At 37.2% G+C, this 18,054-nt stretch overlaps 1 protein-coding gene across 1 annotated transcript in view; it reads left to right on the top strand.

Moving 5' to 3' along the window:
• Positions 1–15,264, top strand: part of tnfrsfa (tumor necrosis factor receptor superfamily, member a) — a 30,252-nt gene extending 14,988 nt beyond the window's left edge. The window contains exons 3-10 of the mRNA XM_038270114.1: positions 2,918–3,049; positions 10,366–10,477; positions 10,702–10,835; positions 10,918–11,016; positions 11,101–11,147; positions 11,253–11,531; positions 12,170–12,206; positions 14,054–15,264. Of these exons, the coding sequence (XP_038126042.1) occupies positions 2,918–3,049; positions 10,366–10,477; positions 10,702–10,835; positions 10,918–11,016; positions 11,101–11,147; positions 11,253–11,531; positions 12,170–12,206; positions 14,054–14,355 (1,142 nt within the window). The 3' untranslated portion in view covers positions 14,356–15,264. The remainder of the gene's footprint in view (positions 1–2,917; positions 3,050–10,365; positions 10,478–10,701; positions 10,836–10,917; positions 11,017–11,100; positions 11,148–11,252; positions 11,532–12,169; positions 12,207–14,053) is intronic.
• The last annotated feature ends 2,790 nt before the right edge of the window (positions 15,265–18,054 follow it).

Raw genomic sequence — 18,054 nt, 5'->3', positions numbered from 1 at the left:
GAAGGTTAAAGTCCCAGCTGCATGTCAGGAAACTGTATTTACTGTCCCATTAGAAGCACTGCTCCATCTTCCCTAATCCTGCTTAACCTGCTGAAAGCTGGAGGCAGGGTTGCATACTGTGTATAGTGATAAAAGTCACTCAAACAATTGCTATGCCTTGAGACCTGGAAACATTTGAGAACTTGTCTTTGCTGCTGTTAAATTAAAATGATTTTTTCTTAACTTGAGACTTTCCATTAACAAGTCCTATTTATGTTAAACCCCATATGAAAGTTTGTCTTTCTTTTCTTTTTTTACCCTCAGTGGTCTAAAAAATAACAAAACAACTCTAAGTATAATTCCACTTGAACACCAATATTTATTTCTCTTTATTTCTCTGTTTGATGGTATAATCCTGTTTTGTGACGTAATCCCAAAAGAAAATATTTAGTTTGTTAACCTTGAAATCAATGGGTTTAAACCCAAAGGAACCTTAAATAACAAATAACCTGACAAGGCAGTTTTTTTAAAGTCCAAAAAAGGTGTCATTTGATAAAATGCAATTAACTTTGTAAGTTAAAATGCTCACTTTAGGTAGGATTGTAAATGCTAATATTTTCTACTCCACACATAAAAGGAGACATGAAGGGATGGAATGTAAAAAAAAAAAAAAAATGTAAGAAATACAAATTACAAATGTGTTTTACATTCCTGTAAAACAAGCAAAAACAAAAAAATTATTGAGATGAATAAATAAAATACAAATATAACCCAATACTTTATTTACATTCATAGTATTACATTCATATTTAGCAAAGAAATTAAAGTTAAAATGTAAACAAAAAATAAGTTTTTCTTTAACTTAAAGTCAAATTTAAAGGCTGACTAATAATGTGCTTTAATGCAGAGTTGGAGTGAGTAGCCATAGATCGTACTTATATAAGGGTCCCAATACTTCCCATATTCATATAAGCGTAGAAGTAAGAAACTGTAATCCAAGAAGTATTTGTTTAAAATGTTGATAATGTCAGGAGTTCCAGATCATGCAGTGGATTAGATATTTGAAAGTGATGCCATTAGACAGAAATTTAAACTTCTGTTCAAACTCTTGCTTTTCAAATACAAATAAACAAAATGTTTACATTCACCCAGAAAAAAGAAGCACTTTTCCAATCATGTTTTGTTTTTTTGTTTTTTCTTCGGTTAAAACTATTTTGTTCTTCATTCAGCAAAGGTGCTTGGAGGATCAGAGTAGCTAAAACATTTCCTCAGCTGAGAAGTGAGGAAAGTAAAGTTTGGTAACTGCTCCTGAAAGTACTATTCTTTTTATTCTTTTAATGAACTCAAGTAAATTCAATAGGGTTAACCTACCTTTGCTATAATGAGTCTTTTAAAATCTCAGTAAAATAGTCCATCCATCCATTTTCTGTCACGCTTCATCCCTGCTGGGGTTGTGAGGGCTGCTGGTGCCTGTCTCCAGCTGTCTACAGGCGCAAAGCAAGGCACACCCTGGACAGGTCTCCAGTAAAATAGTGAATTACCAAATAAGAATATTTTTCTTTTGGCTTTTAATCCCTTTCAGATTTTCAGGAAGCTCATTCAGACATTAGAACCATTATAGTCATTCTGACTAGAGTAGTTTATTCCAAAGTTTTTTGGGATTATATATAATTGTCTTTTATTTTTTTCACTTTTCGTTTAATTTTTATAAATCAGTGCTATGGATAGAGTTTGGTGCCTGCTTCCTTTATTCAGAGGTCATAATTTTCCTCCTCTAAAGTTTGCCAATCTTTAAAAATGTCGTCCTCCCAGCTCTGTCTGGAAATAAGGCAGGACGGCCAGGAGCGGAAAGCCCGTCGCTCTGTCTGAGCAGAAGCACAAAATAAGTGGAAACTGCAGGGCTTGAAGTCAGAGTTGTTTTGAAGGTCCAAGTCACTAAAAGAAAAAAAACATTTTCAATTAATTATATACATAATGTGATAAACCATTTAACTATCCCCAAGATCGGAATATATTGAGCCAAAAAGTAGTACTGTATTCTACTGATGGCTTATTGGGTTATTTAATTGGTGAGGGGGAAAAAGATTGGTTTTATACTTTATCTAGTTAATCTTTAATTTTGGTTTAAAGTTTGTTTTTTTGTTTTTCTGCCTCTTAAACAGATTCCCTCTTAAACTGTAAACTTCAATCAGTGTATAATTTATGCACTTGCATGCAGTTGAGGACTCATAAGTAAATCCCTGATTTATTCCTCTTGGCCTTCACTCTCTATTGACAGCTCTACAGCGTCTTATTCATGTTTGTTTTCCCTTGTGTTAATTAGTTCTTGTTAATTAGCAAATATAAATGGATTAAAGAGGTGTGTTGAGTTTTTTTTTTCCTTCAACCAGTAATCTTTAAATTAATATGACATCTTGAGCTCCAGGAGAAAAAGAACATTTCAAGTGGGAAAGGTCTGTGCTGTGTTTTGTAACCCTCGAGCCCCCCCTACTCTTTTTTTCCCCCTTTTCTTTCCATTTGTACATCAGATAAATCCTGAAAACACATGAGAATCAAGTGGTTTTATTCATTGCATGCTTGAGCTGATGGTAGAGATGATAAGTACGATAATCCAGCAGAGCAAAGTAGGTCAAATCACTTTGTAGTTGACTAAATCGCTCCTTCTTATAGTGGCTGTGATATAAGCATTCCATGATAAAACCTCATGTAAAACATAGAAACAACTGTTCCTTTTGTTATTAGCGTCGCTATACTGTAGCGCAGTCTGAAACGGCGGGATACCCAGCTGTAGTACTGGATCAGTAGGAAGTTCATGGCCGTAATGAAATTAATGCTCACAGGACATCCATTTAGTTGCGTCATTGAGGTATATAGTTAAGGTGTGATGGCTTGTGGTCTGATTTTGTTTTTGTTTTTTTTGTTTATCTTCTTTTTGCAGGAACATTTGTGAATAAGCCTTGTGAAAAAGATCTAGAACAAGGAATCTGTTTGTCCTGCGAGCACGGACAGACCTACACAGAGCACCCCAACGGGATGACCCGCTGTCTGCCCTGTACACACTGTCGCCAAGGTAACCCAAGTTTTCTGTTTATTAACTAAGGCATCGTTTGTTTTTAGTCAATTTGATTTTTCCAATTACCTATTGCGTAACTTTTAAGTTGAGTGAAGAAGGGAAGTCACTTGAACTGATTATACATTGTTCTTTACTTCAGTAGTCCATATTGATTCCTTATCAAAATGTATGTTTGTAAACGGTTTTATTAAAAGTAGGAGGAACAGAAGTACTGATTGCAGCATGGTGGCTAATTGAACAAAGAAAAAACAAACATGTCTGTATAAGTATGAGCTAATTCACTGTCTAAAAGAACTATAATTATACAAACAAGGGATGCAGGGATATGAAACTCTGGGTCGATTCTGATTTCTGTTATTTATGTTGCCAATATGGCCCCTTTCTTTGGACACTGTAGAAAACAGACCACAATGCTCATATTGTTTCTCTACTTCACTTAAACTCCAGCAATCCTTTTCTGCCTTGGCAAATCGGTTAATATTGGCCCTTTTTGGCAGAAAATGACCAACCTCACCTGATACTGATTTTGTCATGATATGGCACATCTCTAATTGAAACATTTCTACTAATCTCCTCGCTTTGATGCAGTCCTTAATTTATAGGGATGCAGACTATGTGGCATGAAATCTGTATAAGTTGATTTTTCTATTTTTTGTTAATATTTAAAACGATCAAATCAGTATAAAAACTAAAACTGGTCGATAGGAAATGTTTATTTTTGGAAGGTGAGGGGAACAGCTGACTGGGTGTGTGGTCTCATTTTAACAGCATTGAAATGGTACAAAGTCAACATTTTAAGCTTTGTTTTCACTGAATAAAAGAAGACAGGCATCTGTTGCATCTAAATAAAAATATTTAGGTTTTTTAACACTAACACTTTATGTTTCGGGTAAAGATACAGCTAGGGTAAGACAACAGATCAAATAGATGTCTGATTTCTTTTTTTTGTGTAGCATTTTACATGGCTGTTAGCAGGTTTAGCATGCTAAATAACTGTAAACGGTTGTCTCCATGTGTTAGGGTAAAGGAATATAGACCCTTACCTCAAACTAACAGGATTCAAACGTGTCTCTGAATCCAACATGTTTTGAGGCAGACGGGCTGAAATCCCAAACAGTAATTTTAGTCGTACAATTAGTCTTCCTGTTGTTATCTGAAATTTCTGCCCCTGTCTAACAAAGAAGCTTAAAAGAAAGAGAAATGGGCTCTATGCACAGCTCCACTACTTCCTGAATTTAAAGCAGCTCCTTTGTTTCCTGTCTTTCATTACTGGACGAACTGATTAATCCAGGTGTGTCTGGCCAGTTACTTAGGTCATACACACCTGGATTAATCAGTGCATCCAATCATGAAAGACAGGAAACAAAGGAGCTGCATTAAATTCAGGAAGTAGTGGAGCTGTGCATAGAGCCCATTAGAAAATAGCTTCTTTCTTCTGTAACAGCTTCCAAACTGAAGAGTGTTGTTCAAATGTCATTATTTAGTTTACTTTTTCTTTAAAAGTCTGGTTTTCTAACCTAACTTACTTTAGTGTTTTTTTTCCTAAAACAAATGCAGCTGCATCCTAGAGGATTTAATCAAAATAAAGCATTCAATTCAGAAGGTAGAAGTGCATCTAAAGTTATAAAAAAAAAAAAATATATATATATATATATATATATAGACGATTTAATCAAAATAAACAATTCAATTCAGAAGGTAGAAGTGCATCTAAAGTTAGAAAAAATATACATATTTTTTTTATTTATGTCATTTTTTATTTTTTTTTGGCCGTTGGTTCATAGCCTCATGTCCAGCGACCAGCTTATTTCTTGTAACATCTGTTTTCCTTTACTGATATGAAATATCCAAACATTTCTAGTTTGTTCATATAAAAGAAACAAAGCAACACACTGCGACTTATTTGGAATAAAGGAATCGTTCATTTATTTTATTGAAATAACTTGTTTTTTATTCCGTTTTCCATTTATAATTAAAAACCAAACAAAATGCTTAAGGGATAAAGTTTCACCACATTTTTCAGAACACTACAGTAATCGCCATATCGGTTTGTCTCATCCGGTCCAAAATCACAGCCTTCTTTAAAATAAAGGGAGCAAAAAAAATTGGCTGACACCTCTCTGATCCTTTACCTTTTTAAAATCCAGATAACCACAGAGTGTTCCAAAGATCCTGGTTGTGAAAGATATATTGTTTTAGGAAAGCTAATACCTCTTTGTGTGCGCCCCTCCTCCTTTCACGTCCACTGCTGAAAATGGGATCTTATGATGTTACATGGAGCAGCAGGGCGTGTCTTTGTTGTTTTTGTTTCCTGGGCTGAATGTGAGCGTGTTACTTGTCTCTGGAGGTTGGCCTGTTGGTCCGTCTTACCTGGCTGAACAGGGTGTGGCTGCACGACATTGTCTCCCCCACACTGGGCGTCTTTGTCTCAGATGAAAGGCAGAAGCCACAGAAGGGAGACTACGGTTACATAGGTTGTGTTTTGTACTCCTTTATTCCACTTTTAAGGTTGTTTTCCCCCCTCATTCCATGACGAAGTGTTGTTAAGAAGAGCTAAAGTTGGAAGAAGTTTCTTTTTGCGCAGCGTCTGACTACTTGCACTTATTGTGAACTATGCTGCTATGTGGAACACTCAAGAACTTCCTGTTGGAAGTTCATGCTTGAAAGGCTGCTGTTGATTTAATGAATCGTTAATGGTGTCACATGGACGGGTTCTGCTGAAAGACTCTGATTGTGCTCCGTTAAAGTTAGCACCAGTCGGTTTAGCTGTGTAATAATTCAGTCCACAGTTTGAGTGAGTAAATAAAAAAAAAACAGCAGAAGTCTCTATAGCGAATCAACCCTATTCTACGACAAAGCCTCACATGGCGAAGATGAAGGAGAAATGAGATTGTTTCTTCTGTTAATCCCTAAGAAGGGAGTCTTCTCAGCATCAGTTTGTCTTTTATTTACTGATTTCACTGAGGTGGTAATCCTGTTTTAGTTCAGCTGCTCTTGTGTGTTTGCAACCTTCTGTCTGACTAGGCCCAGTTCTACAAGAACATCTAGACTCTGCGATGCAGGAGGAAGAAATTTATCTGCTGCTTTCAAACAACAAAACAATATTTTCATGTGAAACTTAAATTATAGTTTGATTATATTAGCTAGAAGACAATGTGATCATCCTACGGCTAATTATTATTAATCCCTTATTTGGTTATAGACTCTACGTTTCTAATGTTTGGATTTGTAACCTTATAGAATAGAATAGAATAGAATAGAATAGAATAGAATAGAATAGAATAGAATAGAATAGAATAGAATAGAATAGAATAGAATTGTCCCACAATGGGGAACTTGTGGTTTTCTTTTAACACAAAAAATGTACTGTTCAGAAAAGCATTAGAATAATAAAAGATCCAACATCTTTCTTAAGAAATTATGTTGGAGCAAATTTGGTCCAAACTCCACAATATTCTCTGAGATTATTTTTTAAATAGATATGATATGATATAACTCTTATTAGACCGTTATACCGCTTTAGACCAGCCAGTACCCGCCTCTGTGGGTCGAAGCCCTAAACTACTGTTTGTTTATTGTGAACCGGCAGACAGAAAACAAAGTTTTGAAGTTTCCTTTGCAGATAGAGATCTGTAAAGTGTGTGGTTTGTTTATACCCCTCCCTTTCTCCCATAACCCTGAATTAGAAGAAATAGATAAACCAACTACCTTCAAGCCTAGATTGTAAATAGAGTTTATTTGAGGGTAGTTTAAATACAGCCGTTTAGTTAGATACAAAATGAGGGAAAGTTAAAATGGTGTGATCGCTTTAAGTTTACTGCCTATCCTCATGTAGTTGATGTCTCTCATTTTATCTTATATGTAATATTTTATAAATTAAACATTAAGAAAACTTTAAATCCAAATAAAGTATGTTTATAGAGACTTTATTTGCCTAAAAGAAAAGTTTGTTTTAGAGTTTCTTTTTTTTGTTGTGCATTGAGGTCTCCAGACCAGGACAGCAACCTTTTACCTTTTACTTATTAGGTCTAGAACCCGGTTCATGTTTCTGGTGTGAGCGTACACTACCACTCAAGTGCTGTTTTCCCAAACAAAAGAATTTCTCCCCCCCCTCTCCTCCATCAGCTCTAAAAAGATTTTATCTTCTTTTATTCTTTTCTCTCTGTCAGAGTAAAGCCTTTATTCCTCCTCCCCCAGTTGGACTCAGGTTTCTTTTTATTTGTGGTAGTTCTGGTCATTTCCCAACCATCACCATTTTATTCCATGTTCTTTCAGCCTGTTTTGGTATGAAATAAAGCTGTCATTACTAGGCTTCAGCTCTCACCTGCCAGGGAGACGTGTTGTACCCTTTTTGACAACCATTTATAGGGAGATTTTTTGTGTGTGTGTGATCTTTCTAAAGGAAATGAGGTCATATCTGCAGCAGGAGGAGGTTAGTTTGATCAGTGATCCTGATCTGACAGCCAGCTGGCAGTTAGCAGTGATAATACATGCAGACTGAGTTTATATGACATTTCTCTAGTCATACCGAGCACTCTAAATGCTTTACGCTAAACCCTTGTTCACTCTGTCACACTCGCACATTCATAACCAATATGCAGGTTGGTAGGGTGGGCTTGAATGCCTTGCCCTTGGGCACATCCATATATGGAAAGAGGAAACTGGAATCAAACCCACAAGTTTCAGATTACAAGATGAACAAAATCGGCACGATGCTTCGACTTAAAAATATTTCATTTTTGCACCATCAGCTATTATTTATTTTTTTCTGTTTTTCTGTTTGTTCTCCTTAATGACAATGGAGCCAACTGAAGAAATTATGTCACACTAAATTAGCATAGTTGCTTTCTATTTTCTAATGCCACATTGATGTCACTTATTTATAGAGCACTGTATTCATACAGGCTGAGAAAGAAACAAAACAATTAATAACAGTCTGCTGACTCTTTAGCTTGGATTAAATACCTATTGATGCTCTTAATCGGGATGCATCATGACCCTAGCATACTCCTACCACCTCCACTCTTTCATCTAAATTTCTGCCTTCTAATTTGTTCTTATTTTTCAGAAATGTACGGAATGCATTTCAAGCACACGCAAAAACTGTTGGCATTTTGGCTTTTTATGTAACACAATTTCACGGTTAATCTGTTGTTTTCCAAAGTTTGTGGCTCCCACACTACTGTCAGATGCTAGAGGGCTTAAACTTCTCAGCACTTAAACAGCCATGTAGTAAATAACATTTCCTCGCAGTTCTTAAAGGACTGTTGCTTGAAAAAAAATGAAGTTAAACAAAACTCGGATTGTTCTGTTTTGGAGCAGTGTAATTTAATTTGTATTATTGTACTTCACTGAAACGCTAACACTGAAAGGCATTGTTATGCTGTGAGCAGCAGTTGTCACAAAACTGGTGTTTTTTGTGCACGCCGCCATAAGGAGTCTGTTCACCCTCTGACAAGGACAAATAAGTTTTTTTAGCTTGATATTTAAGGTAAAACATCCCGTGTTTTCTCCTCAAAAAGTTAAATCTTTTAACCTGTAGGGTGAAAAGAATCTTCAGGCTTGGACCTGAAAGGTCAGCAAGTGCAAAACACCTTTAAACAAAATGGTAACGTCCAACAGAAAAAAGAAGTGTTGGGCTTATTTTTGATTAATCAGGACAAAAAATACAAGTACTCGGGTGTTTTTTGCTGAAGTAAGGAGTGAGTGATAATAGAATAGAAATACCTGTATTGTCATACATGAGAATAAATTATGAACAGAAGGCAAATTAAAAGTAAATCAGACGCCCAGTGTTGTATAAAGTACTGAAATCTCGGAGTCAAGTAAAAGTATAAGTACCTCTCCAAAATATGACTTTGGTAAAAGTCCAAGTCACTGACTGAAATGTTACTTGAGTAAAAGACTTAAATTATCTGAAATGGCTTGTACTTAAGTATAAGAATAACTGTAAAAATAGATGTACTCAAGTAATGTAGTGAAAAGTATAAGTAAAAAGTAAGTGCAGTTTGAATGACATTTTTTTACATTTTGGTAAACTTTGAAGGTTACATTCACTTAAAATAATATAAACAACCAAGTGTAGGATAATTTTAGACTGGCTTTGCAAAACAGGCGCATCCTATTGGTGTTGATGGACAAGCCCAGACAAGACCCGACTTTGTAGTCAGTAGGTGGGGTCAAAACACTTGCGTTTCTCCCGCTCTATTTTTTTTTTAATACTTATTAACTAAACCAAACATTGAAAATGTATTGGAGTAAAAGTATGCAATTAAGTTCGTAAATGTAGTGAAGTAAAAGTGAAAGTTCTCAAAAAAATTTTTACTCTTGGAAAGTATAAAGTACTCCAAAATATACTTAAGTACAGTAGTGAAGTATTTTTACTTGGCTACTATACAACACTCCAGATGCCAATGTACTTTACAGAAAGGAAAAAATTATTTGTAAATATTAACAGATATTAAAGCATGTTTGATAGAAGGAAGAAAAAAAAACAAAAACAAAAAAACGATAAATCTAAATACACCTGATTGTAAATCAAACACTCCTTAAGAAGCTCAAAATGATAGAAGTAGACATTAGCATTTGAAACGGCGTAAATGATTCTGGATCTGATCAAGAATCGGTAGAACTGGTAGCTGTTTGTCAACACTGAGTTTGTTGGGAGCAACAGAGATTTTAAAGGCTATCAGCAGCTGGGAGGAAGGATCTGCAGCTGCGCTTCTTTGAGCATCTGTGATGCTACTGAAAGAGCTCTCCAGCTCTGCGGCTGTATGTCTCCTACACCATAGTCAGCTTGAGGTATGGCATAGGAGACATTGTCCAACAGGGATCTTGTTTTTCTTATAGTGCTTTCTTTTTCTCCTGATGAGCTTATCCAATATCCTCCTCTGGGCTGCAGATAAACTGCTTATCCCGTATACCCTGGTTAGAAACAAAGAAATAGTATTCCCCTATATTTCCCAAAGCACTGACCTAGTGTAGAACTAGTGTATGGTGAAGATGGGCCGTTGCTTTGCTTTTTATGTTTTCTTCAGTTTTAATTTGATCCCATTGGTTTCTCAGTGTCTGATGTCGAATGAAAGAAGAAAACCCAGTTATAAACCTTTTCTTTTGTCAAAGAGGAAGTCGCAGCAGAGTCACTAACTGGCTATAAATAAGCTAAAGACACTAGCTTTGCTTCTCTTTCCTCATTGATAAACCTTGTTCATGTCAAGCTGACCCAAATGCGGTTTCACACCCACACGAGAAATATACTGAGTCAGAGTCACCATCTTTGGGCTTCCTCACAATATTCGTCTCCTCTTTTCCAGATGAAATTAAAATTGCTTCCTGCACCACCACCACAGACACCAAGTGCCAATGCAGACCTGGTACCTTCTGTGTTCCTGACCAGGCCTGTGAAGTCTGCAAACGCTGTGCCAAGTGAGTGTCGCCTAACAATTACCTGCATTGGGCATTGGTTATGCTGCAAAGGGTTGATACGCATTGAGTTTTTTCACATTTCCTTACGTTAATGACACAAACCTCATTTTATTGGGATTTCATGAAGTAGTACGTTTTGCTTCTAGAGGGAAAAAAACTGTATATATTTAGGCAGCATCTGTTTGATATGTTCCCATGGCAACTGCTCTTCTTCAATATTTCAGGTGCAAACCGGGTGAGGAGGAGGTAAAGAAGTGCACGCCCTTTTCTAACACCGAGTGCCGAAGGCGGGATCCGTCTCCCACTGAAACCGTCGCACCAAAGCCGCCCGTGGCTCCCAATGCTTCAACAAATACCTGTAATTTTCTGGCGTCCTGTTTGCAAATATTCCCTTGTTTTGCTGCTTGAATCTCTCTCTAATCTGTGTTGGTTTCTTCCAGGGTTTGTTGTTTTATTGTTTTTAATCTGCATCATGGTCATTGTCGTTATTGCATCCATTCTGTGGTTCTTAAAGAAGCAGCATTCGTGTGATGTACCATGTAAGTCCATGTAATTTGTGACAACCAAGCATCAACATTTAGCTGACTTTTCTTGCCATTAAACGATTTTCTGGTTCTCAATAGGTTCAAAGACCCCTTGTGACTCCAGTGAAATTGTAAAGATTCCCATTGTAAGTAGCATTTGGTCATATTTTGGTCTATTTTCTTAACCATTTGCAAATATGTTTGGACAGACATTTCATCAATATATTTCCCTCTTTTTTTGTCTTGGTTAGCATGAGAGTGGAGCAACTGCTGAGGAGAAACAGAACAATCAGAACGCAGGTTTAGAGGGCGAGGAGCCCCGCCCAGAATCAAGACCGCTGCTGCAGGAGACCCAGGGGATGACAAAGCCCTGCCCCCCTCTGGAGGATGAAGACCGCGGACTTGGCGACAGTTTGCCCAACACCACCAGCTCGTCTCAGACGAGCCTTTCAGCTCTGCCCACAGCTGCCTCCTCTGGCAACACCCCACACCAGAGCCCCTCTGGCTTCAGACAGCTTCCCTCAGACACGGTGAGCAGCAGAACTTGACATCTTAACAAACATCAAAATGCATTATTTGGGAGTGGACTGAGAAATATTGATGCTTTTTAGCCGCTTTTATATGATAGCAAATAAATTAAATCCAGTGCAACCAGTTTCCTTTAGAAGTTCCCTAATCAGTCAGTTTAATCCTCCTGTGTGTAATCTCATCGCTGCATAGGTTCAGCTGTTCTATTAAGCATCATTAAGAAGGAGGAACACAGCAGACTGGCCAAGACAAAGCTGTAAAGTTAAATTTAGGGTTACATTATGAAATAATGTCCTTAGCTTAGACTATAGCACCTTTATAAACCTACCAAGACCAGAGGAGAAGGAGAATATTAGTCTGAGAAACAAGCAAGAGCCCTATGGTGAGTTTAGATGAGCTGCTGAGATCATCACTGATAATCTTAAATTTTTTTACTTAAAGTGGAGGGACTAAAAAGAAATTTACTCTCCATTTTTGTTTTAATTATGTTTTAATTTTAATTTCCATTGTATGGTATTGCTTTGGTTTGCATTAATCTATCAAATGATCCCCAGTTTGTGGTTTTAAGCCTTAAATGATACACCTTTGAACACTTCTATAATTTTTCTCTTTGTTTTGTTTTGTTTTGGGTGCGCTGCAGGATGACCCCTTAGGACATCGATTGGTGCCACTACTCGGTAAGAATCTCGCTGCAGGAAGGAGAGACTTTGACCTTTAAAAGGCATTTCCATCACTTATCAGGAGGATAGTTTTCCTTTTATTTTGCTTACACACAAACTGCCCAGTGAAATGCATTCCATGCCAGATCGCAGAGAACTTAGGAAAAAAATAAAACATCACAACAGATCTCCCACTTGTGGTTGATTGCCAATGTTATGGTAGTCAGGCCTGATCTGAGCCTTTAGGGGCTGAGAACATGCTGACTTTCTCTGCTGTTTTTTCTCACGCTAAATTGAAGAGGAGAGGATCTCTTTAGAAATTAAAGTTTATAGTTGAGATTCTTCAATGGCCTTAATGTTAATATATGACGGGAAAATAGAAAATGTTTTATAATGTTAATAAAATGTTTTAGCCATTTATTGAAAGAAAACATAAACTGAAAAATGTCAGTTGAGAGTTTTACAGTGCTCTGACTGAGTATTCAACCCCATAAAGATCTTTTTTTTTATATGGTCATAGGTTTTAGATCAAACAAAGATAACCAAAATAATATGCTATGGCAGTTTTAAATGCGGATTTTATCTATTAAAGAGGAAATAAATCTATTTAAAACAACCTGACCCTTGTTTGAAATCCCATTACTCCCCTTTTTGATCAAAAATGCACTTGATGAACCATATCTTTGGTTCATTTTTAGCTAGCCTCAGTCGGCTAAATCAGTGATTCCCAACCGGGGGTACTCGTACCCTTAGTAGCCACAAGGGGTACATGACAATATGTTATTTCTTAGGTAGTAAAATAAAATATGGCTGGGATCTCTTTTGCTTTGTGAGGATCAAAAATTAAATAAGCTTCTATCAACCAAAAAGTCAGTTTCTCTTTGAGTTCATCTTCAACTTTGACAACCATCCAAACCGAGCAGACGAACATGTATGATGTAGAGAACAGTCTGGTGTCAGCTGATATTGAGGTACTGGAGCTCAACTTACTTAAATTACTTAAAACTAAGTAATAAGTAAAGTAATACTAACGTTAGTCTGACTATAATTTCATAAGTTTTGCTCCCAGTTCATCAAGTTTAAATGTGGTTATAGGGGAATTACACAGCAGAGCTCCAGTTTTAATAAATACAGGTTTTTTAATACGATTTTGTATATATTGCGATTCCGTACTAACTGTAAGGTTAGGTTTTCGATTTGAGATGGAAAGAATAAAATGCATATATGCATTATAAAACGTTATTGTTTGTTCCACTTTTAGACAATCAGCTATAATTTTGACTGAGAGGGGGCTACTCATGGTAAGACAAAATACCAGACAGGTTACACAAGTCAAAAAAGGTTGGGAAACACTGGATTAAATTATTGCCAAATCCATGGAAGCACATAATATCAACCTAAAGAGAACTTGACAAGATTACATAGAATATAAGATAAATCCATCCTGCTCCAAAATGACTGCTGTCAGACTAGAAATGGTGAACAGCCTACTGCTATTACGCCTAGGGCGTTTTGAGCACTCGTTCAAAAGGTCACAACAGAACCTGAATCAACATCCAAAATATAAGGAAATCTGTAGAGTAAATGTCTCACCATCCTATTGTGGCTTAAAGCCTGAGCACACCTGGGATATGAAAATCAAAATCAAGCTCCAGTTGGTTAAAAAAACAACACAAAATAAAGGTTTTGGGCTCAAAGTCCTGGTATAAATTTAATAGAGATGCTTTTCATCATTTGAAGGGATTATTTGTGCCAAAAGTCACTCTGTGTGGCACATAATCGTTTGAAAATCAGTCAGTTCTTAGATAAGACTTGGTATAGTAAATCGTATTGTTGACAGTATTCATGTCCTCTTTATTTTAAAGGGTCAGAGAGGTCCCTCAGGAAGAGCTTCGACCTGTTCGACGAGTACCTGGACGTCCGGATCCACAACAAGTTCTTCCGACTCATCGGCATCAGCGACAACCACATCCGCATCGCGGAGAGCGGCCCCTCTGTTGACAAAGTGTACGAACTGCTGAAGAACTGGATGCAGAGGCAGGGGCTGAAGGCCGACATCAACGACCTGTTGGAGGCCTTGCTAAGCATGGACCAGCGGCGCTCGGCCGAGTGCATCGCCTACTCGGCCCTCAAGAGGGGCTACTACAAGCACGCGGAAACGCCCTGAAACCCTCGGCCACGGTGAACTGCCAATGAAGTAAATGCATCGCGCTCACCATCGGCACAAACTACAGCCACACGGACACCGTCGTCGGACACTATGTCTCCCAAACAGGCTTACCTCCTCTGTGGCTGTTAAGCCATGCTTTCAAAAAGCCAGTAGTTGTAGAAAAAAAAGAGAAACACATATGCGGCAGACTGATCAGCCGTCTGACGTTGTTGACTACTCGCCTAATGCTGAAGATTCACTACGAAAGCAACGCTCGACAACATTAAAGACAGAAACTATGTTAAAGTATGCTTTCTAAAAAATCCCAAAGGCTTTAGCTTTGTGTTCCGACAGGTTTGGATGTTCTCGGCTGACGTAAAGAAACGCTCAGCCGGACACTGAAAGCCAGGAGGCGCAGATATATACACTGGTTAGAAGGAGTGGCGTCGCACGTGTCACCAATACCGTGCCTGTTTAATGCACTGATATGAGGCACATGTTGAGCATAAAAACAGGTCATGTTTCAATGTGTTCTGATGAGTCTTTTAGCACACCATCAATTCTAGTCCATGAATATTTTTCTCACTAAAATGGGAAAATATTCCCATACTAACATCCATCCCTACTCTTCCAGCTTTTTTATTTCCATTTTGTTCCTGAAGCTGTTTTCATCCCATCCAGTCGTGTCTTCGGTCTTTATGTGTTCAGTGTTTTCAATCTCAAACACTGTTGAAGGAATTTGCAGGACATTTCTATCAGAGCTTTTGTTGATCGTTTCCTATTTATTTTCATATTTATTTAGAAGATTATCTCTTTTTATTTATACCTTTGCCAAAACGACCCTAAAGATGCACACAATCGCCTCGGCGTTGTGACGTCCTTGCAGGGTGAAAACGATTCGAGATCCGATCCTTTCAATTTCTAAAATGACAAAAAAAAAAATGTAGCATTTTTTTTTTCTTTTTCCTGCTCGTCAGACTAAGTTCTGGTTGACAAATTGGCGTCTTTATGTCCGTGTGATCCGTGTGCCTTTCATCAGCCGCTTTCTGCTGATTCCACGTTCAGGACGGTGCAGAAGGTTTTTCCCTATCACCTAATGCAGAATGTTTCTTTTCCAGTTTTCTTCCATGATCTTCAGATGTTACTCTCTTTTTAAATAACCGACTGAAGAAGTAGTCCGTCTCTTGTCTTGTTGGGATGGGTGCAGGTACAGATTGTTTCCTATGGTTGTAAGATGAAGGAAAATCTTTTCCTGGATTTGAAAAGTAGCTCAGATGTTTCTTTATAAAATCCTCCCTGTATGCACACGTACATGTGCATCAAAAGTGCATGCAAGTCTTATAGATGTTTTATTTATACATACAGATTCATTAAACAAATGGAATATAATGAGATATAAAAAACTGTTCAACCAGAATCTGCTTTATTTGTTGTTGTTTATGCCCAGTTTCTGCATTTTTTTATGTATAAAGCACAGATTTAGAGTTATATATGCTACAGTGCTGGCACTGCCATCTATTGACTGACTATGAAACTGCATCCAGCTCTATTGACTGAACCCAGCCCTCCTAAATTTGGTTTTCTTCATCTGCTGCATCCGTTTTTATGCTGATTTCTCCTGTTGGCAGCAGAACAGAGAGAAAGGAACAGGTTCTCTTGTTCACTTCATAGTGCATCATTTCTTTTGTGTTTGTGTAGATTTCTTTTAATATCTCTGTTTTATATGCTTTTAGTGCAAGTCTAAGCTGTTCAATTAACTTCCATTAAGTTCTGTAATTGTCGGAAAACCATTAAGCCTTTTTTTTTCTCCAGAGTTACTGTTTGGTTGTCATGGATTTCTGATGCAAGTGATGTAAATACAACAAAGCTGTTTTTACATTAAGTTCAAATAAATGTTTTGTACAGTTGTACATTTAAAACCTGTGATTTATTTCTTTTTTTTCCAGGATTTGCAGATATTAATATAGTTTTACTGCTCCAGCAATGCTCTTGTGTCTTAACAGGCAATGAATGATGTTTTAACTAATTAAAGGGTATGGACGGTAAAAGCGGGCTGCTCTATGGCACAGTGGGTAGCACTGCTGCCTTGCAGCAAGAAGGTTGTGGGTCTTTCTGCATGGAGTTTGCATGTTCTTCCTGAGCATGCAGGGGTTCTCTTCGGGTACTCTGGCTTCCTCTTACAGTCCAAAAACATGACGTTTAGGTTAATTGGCTTCTCTAGATTCTCCTTAGGTGTGAGTGTGTGTGTGAATGGTCCTGTTTGTCTCTGTGTTGCCCTGCAATGGACTGGCGACCTGTCCAAGGTGTACCCCACCTCTCACCAGTAGACAGCTGGAGACAGGCACCAGCAGCCCTCGCGACCCCAGCAGATGAATTGTGACAGAAAATGTATGGATGGACTATTTTACTGTGATTTTAAAAGACTCAGTATAGCAAAGGTAGGTTAACCCTATAAAATTTACTCGACTTCATTAAAACAATAAAAAGAATAGTACTTTCAGGAACAGTTACCACACTCTACTTTTATTCTCACTCAAGGTTATATATCACAAAGCATCACTTCTCAGCTGAGGAAATGTTTTAGCTACACTGATCTTCCAAGCACCTTCGCTGAATGAAGAGCAAAACAGTTTTAACTGAAGAAAAAAAGAAGAAAATCACAAAAAAAATGATTGGAAAAGTGCTTCTTTTTTTCTGGCTGAATGTAAAAATGTTGTTAATTTAAGAATTTGAAAAACGAGTTTGAACAGAAGTTTAAATTTCTGTCTAATGACATGGATGGATGGATGGATGGATGGATGGATGGATGGATGGATGGATGGATGGATGGATGGACAGTAAAAGCTTAGAGTCCTCAGCAGATACTATTTGGTTTTATAAGAAATATCTCAGATTAATCCTAAATCAAATGTAACATTAAATTAATTATATAAATCATATATATATATATATATATGTATATATATATATATATGTATATATATATATATATATATATATATATATATATATATATATATATATATATATACATATATATATATACATATATATATAATTTTTATTTTTTTTTTTTTTACAAACAGTATAGTAATGAGGACCCCTTTACAAATAAAAATAATAAAAACATGATGAAGAAATTAAACATAGAAGGTATAGTGGAGGATTTTTACAAATTTTTTTGAAAAGACCTGCTCTCTCCACTTAAAAAAAAAATATGAACATGCACAACCCTGTACCCGCTGCCGAGATAGAACGCCTATTAAATGCGTATGAGAGCGTGCATGACTCCATTTCTCCTCGTGCACGCTCTGTTTAAAAAGTTGCTTTTTGCATCGCTCTTACAAGTTTACTTTCCAATTTTTCCACTAAATCAGACTCACCACCCGTACTGTAAGTGAAAACGGGGACGAGCATGTAGGACGGCCTTACGTAAACATATCACCAGAATGATTGACAATTAGGTAGACCACTTATTTTGATGATCCACCCGGAAAAAGAACATTCTCCACTATACCTTTAAAATATGGAGTAGTGGAACGATGAGGAGTAGGTAGGCTTTAATCCTGGATCTAAATCGGGGAAGAGCGTTGATGATCTGGGTGTCTGATGGGAGAGTTCCCGAGTTTGGGAGCAGAGCTCCTGAATGTTCTCGTCGCAAAGATGGGGAACCGTATATAGAGGAGGGGGATTGAGGAATCAGAAGAAAGACATTAG

This window comes from Cyprinodon tularosa, unplaced genomic scaffold (genome assembly GCF_016077235.1).
Source record: "Cyprinodon tularosa strain WSP-4 unplaced genomic scaffold, ASM1607723v1 ctg750, whole genome shotgun sequence".
NCBI classification, from domain to species: Eukaryota; Metazoa; Chordata; class Actinopteri; order Cyprinodontiformes; family Cyprinodontidae; genus Cyprinodon; species Cyprinodon tularosa.
The sequence above is the reverse complement of the archived record's forward strand: the minus strand, read 5'-3'. Positions and strand labels throughout refer to the sequence as shown.